General features: G+C 40.6%; 1 protein-coding gene across 1 annotated transcript; it reads right to left on the reverse strand.

Annotated features, from left to right (window-relative positions):
• On the reverse strand, positions 446-3,427 carry LOC109725997 (uncharacterized protein At4g06744-like). Its single transcript, XM_020255419.1, has 2 exons — positions 2,667-3,427; positions 446-1,441 (listed from the first exon to the last, which is right to left on the reverse strand). Exons 1-2 carry the CDS (start codon positions 3,357-3,359, stop codon positions 725-727), a joined length of 1,410 nt encoding a protein of 469 aa, XP_020111008.1. The 5' UTR covers positions 3,360-3,427; the 3' UTR covers positions 446-724.

Raw genomic sequence — 8,205 nt, forward strand, 5'->3', positions numbered from 1 at the left:
AAATTATATAAGGTAAATATTGAGACAGCATCAGATAGAATCGACAACATATGATTTGATCATAAATTGATTTATTTCTTTAACATAACCAAGTGCAGGCAATTATTTATTTTTGATAAAATTAAACAGCTTTGAAAGTTCAGATTCTTAAATGCCGAAATTAAAAATTCACCAATTAATTTCAAACTTAACTAGAAGTACACGCACCCAAAGTGCTTCTTCAGTATCCTTCCATCTGAACAGCCACACACACAAACAATTTCTTTCAATGATATTTCAGTATCTTTGAAACTAGAAAGAACAACGTGTAAGAAATTAAAATAGATTATTAGCATATCAAAGAGTTCGTAAAACAAGACGAGATCAGATTTTAATAATTATATTAAATTCCGCAGCGAAAAAAATATTTAAAAATCTATGTGATTTTTACGATTTGATTTGACTCTTAATTTTTTCCAACACTTGGGAACAGTAAGATTTATTCACTTGTCACATTAATTTCGACAGACAATTAGAGAAGGGAGACAATGAAAGAAAGAAAGAAGATCAAGACAATGATGCCAAAAACAGTGACAATGCAGATAAAGCGGAGGATGATGTGGAGTGGAAGTGAGAAACGTACGAGCAATGAAACTCAGACCACGGCCAAATGGACACACAAATGCATATACACTTGGAATTAAACTTGACACGCATAGCCACATCGAACCAATCCTCTTCTTACTCATGGCTTTGGATTCTGGTGCAGCGCGGAGTAGGTAGTGTACCCCGACGCCCGGCTCCGATCGCGGGCCCCGTCCGCCACCGGCATTGCCTCCGCCGCCGCCGCCGCCGCCCCCTTGGAATTGAGCTGATCCGCACCCTCGGGCCACGGGGATTGGCACGGTATATACGTGTTCAGCGGACAGTACTTTTTCTGCCATAGGAACCACTTGCACTCCTCCGGCGACCTCTGGTCCAGAACTCCCGGAATGCAATTCTTGCGCACGTCCAGCACCCCTTTCTTTAACAAAATCCAGCAGCTGTGCCCCAACGACGTGAAGTAGTTGTCAGACAGCGATAAGTTCATCAGGTTGCCAGCCCCGGGGATCCCCAGCCTGCACAGCACGTCCGGCACCTCGCCGTAGAGCTTGTTGTCCGCCAGGTTGAGCTGCTCGATCTTCTTTAAGCACCCAAAGGACAGCGGGATCGGGCCGGTCAGCAGGTTCGTCCCGGCGTCGAACACGGTCGCCTTTTTCAGGAGGCCAATCTCGAAGGGGAGGCAGCCGGAGAGCTGGTTGTTCAGGAAGAGCACTTCGAGGAGCGTGTTGGCCGCATGGACGATTGAGCTCGGGATCGGCCCGGTGAACTTGTTGTTGGCGAGGGTGAGGTACTGCGCCGGGGTGAAGCCCAGTTCCGCGGGGAGCTGCCCCGTGAAGTTGTTGTTGTTCAGGAAGAGGACCTGCGCGTTGCTCATCACAAAATATTTAAACTTCCTTATCTGCTAGTTTAACATTTCGTAAACAAAACAAATTAACAATTCCTTCGCATACTACCAAATTAAACAGGCGGCGTAGATATGCAGAAGCATCAGATATAAGATAGGTTAATTCCATACAAATTAAGTCCATGTAAAAGTTTGAAATACTAAATATATTCCTACGAAATTTAATTTTTAGATTTATCTCTTCAAAATTTTCTACTTTGCAGATATATTTCTCTTCAAAAACGCTGGTTCTTCATAAATATTTTTGCCGTTTGATTCACTATTAGTCTTTTAACTGTAGATATATAATATGACTATTTTGTCCTTATAAATTTATTTCTATAAAAAGTTATCTTTTTCTCTCTCTTTTCGCATTCGCCGCAACACGTGCGGCGTATCTCATTTTTGCCGCGATCGAGGATTTCTCTTTCTACATCGCCATCACAGTAGATCTCATCGCCGTCATGGATAAAGAAGAGAAGATGAAAAAAAAATGATGGGACTCAACATTGAAATACATATTATATATATATAAAGTAAAAAAATCATTTGACTTTCTTAACTAAGTGTGGTTAATTTTGTTAACTTATAGTTATCTAATTTTTTGTTAATAGAAAAATATATTTACAAACGAAAAAAAATTTTTGAAAAAAAAAAGTTAATAATAAAAATTTTATAGAAATATATATTTATTATTTGATAGTTCTGTAAGGAAGCGTATGCGGTTATCCCTATGAGATAAAACTGTACGGAGACCACTCAATACAGGTCATTCCGGAATGGCCAATCTGACTCTTTTGCTGCTTTCCTTGTTTTGTATTTGACGCCACCCTCTTTTTTTTTGTTTTTTTTTTTTTTTCCTTTTTTTTGGATTGAAATAGCCAACTGATTTTTTTTTTCTTTTTCTCTTTTTACTTTCGGATTGGCCCCGGATTCTGCGGCATAGAATGTCCTACATTTGGGTGGGCCACCATACATTTTTAATTTTTAAATAGAGTAGCAAAATGCTTTTTTTTTTTTTTTTTTTTTCAAAAGTAAGATATAGATGTTACGCCTTGTCTATTTAAAAATTTAAATAATTAATATTAAAAAAATAATAAAATTAACATGAAAAATATATTTTAATAAATATACAGATAGTATTGCCCAATAAAAATTATATTTAATTTGCACCCGCAGAGAAATCGATTTGCCTCCGCACCTGTAACATGCTGAGCTTGAAGACCTGCGCGGGGACTGGGCCGACGTAGCCGTTGAAGCGGATGTCGAGGAAGGTGGCGTTGTTGAGGGAGAGGACGTCGGCGGGGAAATTGCCGGTGAGCTTGTTGTTGCTCAAGTCGAGCTCGTAGATGTACTGCAGGCCTCTGAGGTTGGGCACCGTGCCCGAGAAGTTGTTGGAGTTGGCGTGGAAGAGCGCGAGGTCGGTCAACTGGTCGACGAATCCGCAGACGGTGGGGGCGGCCAGCCGGTATCCGTTGAAGTCGACGGAGGCGACCGTCGGCGTGTTTACCAATCCCGGCGGCGTGGTGCAGTAGAATCCGACGTAGGAATTCTTCCCGCAGATGTCGGTGCCCGACCACGTGTCGGTGATGCCCTGCGGGTCGCAGGTGATCGTGCTCTTGAATCGCTGGATTACGAGGTAGGCGTTGTACAGCCGGTCGTTCTGGAAGCATTCCCGCGTTATGTCCCCGTTGGAACAGCCGGATCCGGTGCCGATTCCGATTCCGATCCCGATTCCGATTTCAATCGCCTTGCGGCTACGCGTGACGTTGAAGTCACGGCCGAAGCTGAAGTTCAGAAGCGTCGCCAGAAGAAGAAGCAGACGCAGGAGGCGGGAAGCCATCAGCGTTGTTGGAAAATGATAGACCGTGATCAATTGAGCAGCCGGTTGCATAGAAAGCAATGGGGGTTGAGCTACTGATTCGGACTGAGATATAAGTAGCACTGTAGCTCTAAAATCCTCCCGTGCAGGGACAAATATGGAAGGAGACGCCGTTTACAGGGTGGTTGGATGGCGTCATCGATCGCCACTTTTTCTTTCTGTGTATCCGTACTTGTCTTATTGATCTGACGAGAGATGCGAAAGAGAAAAAGAATTGCGAGTTTTAAAGATTAGTTTTAGCCGTTGATGAGCTGTATCGGAGGGCGGAGGATGAAGCCGAGCCATCTCAGTTAGGCCGATAGTTTGACTCGCTACTTTTTAGTGTAGACAGATCACGTGCCGCGTTTTGCTCGTTTGGAAGCTCAGTGTGTCTCTGTTTTTTTTTTTTTTTTTTTTTTTTTTTTTTTTTTTTTTTTTTTTTTTTTTTTTTTTTATCTTTTGAAATAAAATAGAAAAGGGGAACGCGCGTAGGACCCGGCGTCTGCAATTACTCTCTGCGAAATCAGAAGAGTACGAGGAGTAGTACTCCTGCTTCGTAAATTCGCGAATAATACGCGTATTACTTATAAATTTTTGAATAGCCGAATTAAATGACAGCAAATATATTTTTTTCAAAAATAAAAAAAAAAATGTATTTTTTTCTCTAAAAATAATTATCCGCGAATTATTCACGATTCGCGAATAATTCGCCCAAAAAATCGGCCCGCGAGTCGGCGACGCTTGTCGTCGTCGTCCTCCTCCATCGCCGCCCTGGCCGGCGCTGGGAGCAAGAGGGCCGCGGTTACGGTTCCCATAATCCCATCTCGCCCGACGCCGTCTGCGACTCCGCGTGCCATTGCGCGCGGCTTCGCAGGCAAAGGAATGCGCGGTCCACGAGGCCGGATGCCTTCTCATTTTATATATATATATATATATNTCCACGAGGCTGTTTATATATATATAATTTTATTTATTAATATTTTTAAATGATATTATTAATATATATTTATTATAATTTTAAATATATTTAATTTATATATAAAAATTATAATAATAATATATAATATATTAATTATTATATATTTATTATATAGTCGAATTTTTGATTCCGAATTTTTAATTGATAAACGTATAATATCCGTATAAATCACGTATCCGAATAATTACCGAATCCGTTTTTTAGCCGTATTAACGAATTTAAAAATGAATTTAAAAATTAGAAGACGAATTTATCTGAATTATATCTGTACCGAATTTTTGCCGAATCCGAATTAACTAACTATGCTACCAACACTATGCATAATTTTGTACATTTTAATCATTTTATTTATAAATAGTTTATGGCCAATTTGCATAAAAAATTCACTTATTTTGGGCTTTTGCAAAACTAGACCACCTTTTTCGTTTTTGCATATTCGGTCCACTTTTTCAGCAAACTGACCAAAATACCCTTATACTTTTTTCTCTCTCCTCTTTTTTTTCTCGTTCTTTTTTTCTTTCTCTTCCCAGAGAGCGGCGGAGACAGATGCGAAGGCGGAGGTTGAGGCGAAGGCAGCCTGCTTCGGTTTTGTCCAACGTATCCTTACCCTCGCCCGCACACCCCCCGCTTTCCTCGCCTCTGATACCGCCGAGGCCACGCTGCGACTTTTTTTTTTCCCCTCTCCGACCCTCCCCCACCGTCTCTGACGACGACGACTATCTCACACTCTCTCGCCTTTCTCACCTTTTCCCTCTCCCTCCTCCTTCACCTCTTCCGCCGTCTCCGACGACGACACTTCTCCGCCGACATCGGCGCCACAGAGGATTTTTTTTTCCTCTCCGACGACGACGCCTCTCTCGCCCTTCCTCGTCCTTCTCGTCCTCTCCCTCTCCCTCCTCCTCTGCCGCCTCCGACGACGACGCATCTTCGCCGATATCGACACTGTGGAGGTCACTGCGGCACTGCAGCCTCGGAGCGGGGGGTTCTTAGCGGCGTCGTGGCTGTTGGCAGAGAGGGGTGACCCAAAAAAACTATAGAAGAAGCAAGAATAAAAAATAAAGATAAAAAATTATAGAAAAAGAAGGATGAAGATGAAATTGTATCGTTAACTACAAAAAAAAATTATAAGTTACACTATTTAAGATGTAAACTGAAGCTTTAAAATATAAATTACACTTTTTAAATAAAAATTACACTTTTGGGAGATATTTACACTGTTTCTCCTTTTATTGCATTCTTTCATATGTAAACTGCATCCATTAAGATGAAAATTACACTCTTTAAACGAAAGTTACACTCTTTGAGAGATATTTACAATGTTTCTTCTCTTCTTGCACTCTTTGAGATGTAAACTGTATCCTTTTAAGAGATATTTATACTGTTTCTCCTCTTGTTGTACTGTTTTTTCTCTTGTTGCACTATTTCTTCTCTTGTTACACTGTTTCTCCTCTTAAATGGTGCAGTTTAAGATAAAAATAGTGTAACAAGAGGAGAAATAGTGCAACAAGAGGAGAAACAGTGCAACAAGAGGAGAAACAATATAAATATATTTTGAAGAGGTGCAGTTTACATCTCAAAGTGTGCAAGAAGCGGAGAAACAGTATAAATATCTCTCAAAGAGGGCAACTTTCATTTAAAGAGTATAACTTTCATCTTAATGAATACAGTTTATATCTGAAAGAGTGCTATAAGAGAAAAAATAGTGTAAATATCTCCCAAAGAGTGTAATTTTTATCTTAAAGCTGCAGTTTACATATTAAGTAGTGCAACTTATAATTTTTTTTGCAGTTAACAACGCAATTTCATCTTCATCCTTTTTTTTTCTATAATTTGTTATCTTTATTTTTTTTCTTGCTTTTTCTATAATTTTTTTTGTCAGCCCTCTCTGCCAACGGCTACGGCGCCGGTGACGACGCCGCTAAGGACCCCCCGCTCTTAGGCTGCAGCGTCACAGTGACCTCCACGGTGTCGGCATTGGTGTCGGCGTCGGCGCCGACGAAAATGTGTCGTTGTCGGAGGTGGCAGAGGATGAAGGTGAGGGAGAGGACGAGAAGGACGGGGAAGGACGAGAGAGGTGTCACCGTCGGAGACGGTGGAGGAGAGTCGAAGAGGAAAAAAAAAAAGAGTCGCAGCGCGGCCTCGGCGAGGTCGGAGGCGACGAAGGTGGGGGGTGTGCGGGTAGGCCGCCTCCGCTCTGTCTCTGCCGCTCTCTGAGAAGAGAAGGAAAAAAAAGAACGAGAGAAAAAAAAAAAAGAGGAGAGAGAAAAAGGTATAAGGATATTTTGGTTAGTTTGCTGAAAAAGCGGACCGAATCTGCAAAAACGAAAAAGATAGCCCGGTTTTGGAAAAGCACAAAATAAGAGAATTTTTTCTCTCCTCTTTTTTTTTTTTTCTCGCGTTCATTTTTTTTTCTCTCTACGAAAAAGGCAGCCGAGGCAGAGGTAGAAGCGGAGATGAAAATGGCCCGCCTCGCCTCTCATCTTTATGTCCTCGCCCTTGCTCGCGCACCCCCCCCCTTTCTCGCCTCCGATCACGTCGAGGTCGCGTCGTGACTCTTTTTTTTTTTTTTTCCCTCTTCGACCTTCCTCCACTGTCTCCGACAACGACACCTCTTGCGCCCTCTCTCGCCCTTCCCCCCTTCTCGCCCTCTCCCTCTCCTTTCTTCTTTGATGCCTCTGACGACGACGCCTCTCCGTCGGCGCCGACGCCGCGGAGGCCGCTGCGGCACTGCAACCTCGAAGCGGGGTTTCCTTAGCGGCGTCGTCGTCTGCGCCGTGGTCGTAAGCGAAGAGGCGTGACCCAAAAAAAATTATAGAAAAAAGAAGAAGAAAAAAATAAAGACAAAAAATTATAGAAAAAGGAAGAAAATGATGAAATTACACTGTTAAAATAAAATTATGTTGTTTAAAAATTTTTTACACTATTTTTAATAAAGGTTACACTATTTGAGGCAGAAATTACACTCTTTAGAATCAAATTTATACTTTTTAGGATAAAATTATACTTGTTAGGTGAAATTTATATCGTTTCTCTTTTCTTCTTCTTCCTCCTCCTCCTTCCCCTTATCCTCATTCTCATCCTCATCCTCCTCCACTCCCAGAGAAGAGGGTAGGAGAGGCAGTAACGGCGCAGGAGCGAGCGCACGTATGTCGTTGGCGACCTATATATTACGGACACTTCTATAAGTCTCGCGTGTTCATGTTGGACACATGCGTATCCGTGTCGGACACGTGTCCAATGTGGACACTTCTTGGACGAGCATATAATGCCGATCCATAGCACATATAACTAATATATATATATATATATTTTTATTTTACTTTTTCTATGCATATATATGTAAGATGATAAATATTTTAGCTTTTTGATAAATGCATATATTTTTTTGACAATATAAATAAATTATGTATGGTGGAGAATTTTTTTCTTAAAATATATGAACAATCAATAAAAAATTTACTAAATTTCACTCGTACGGAAAATATAACAATATTTTATCAAAATTAATATTTTATATATAATAAATATATATTATTATATTAATAATACTGTATTTTATTNTTTTTTTTGACAATATAAATAAATTATGTATGGTGGAGAATTTTTTTCTTAAAATATATGAACTATCAATAAAAATTTTACTAACTTTCACTTGTATAAGAAATATAATAATATTTTATAAAAATTAATATTTTATATATAATAAAATATATTATTATAGTAATAATATTATATTTTTTTAGTGGTGTCTATGTCGTATCCGTGTTCTAATTTTTTGAAAGTTGTCGAGTCGCGGTGTTCGAGTCGTGTCGTATTGTGTCTCGTATCCTGTGTCAGTGTCCGTGACCTAGTCAGTGACGTCATCGCTGAAAGCGGTGGGCGCAAACCCCGCGTCGTGCT

This window comes from Ananas comosus, linkage group 20 (genome assembly GCF_001540865.1).
Source record: "Ananas comosus cultivar F153 linkage group 20, ASM154086v1, whole genome shotgun sequence".
Classification (NCBI taxonomy): domain Eukaryota; kingdom Viridiplantae; phylum Streptophyta; class Magnoliopsida; order Poales; family Bromeliaceae; genus Ananas; species Ananas comosus.

What these genes read in the sequence shown, in the direction of transcription:
- LOC109725997 (XM_020255419.1), bottom strand. Translation starts at nt 3,359, where the DNA reads ATGCAACCGGCTGCTCAATTGATCACGGTCTATCATTTTCCAACAACG. An exon ending in TCAAGCTCAGCATGTTACAG is followed by an intron (nt 1,442 to 2,666) that starts GTGCGGAGGCAA and finishes AGCAACGCGCAG; the next exon opens with GTCCTCTTCCTGAACAACAA.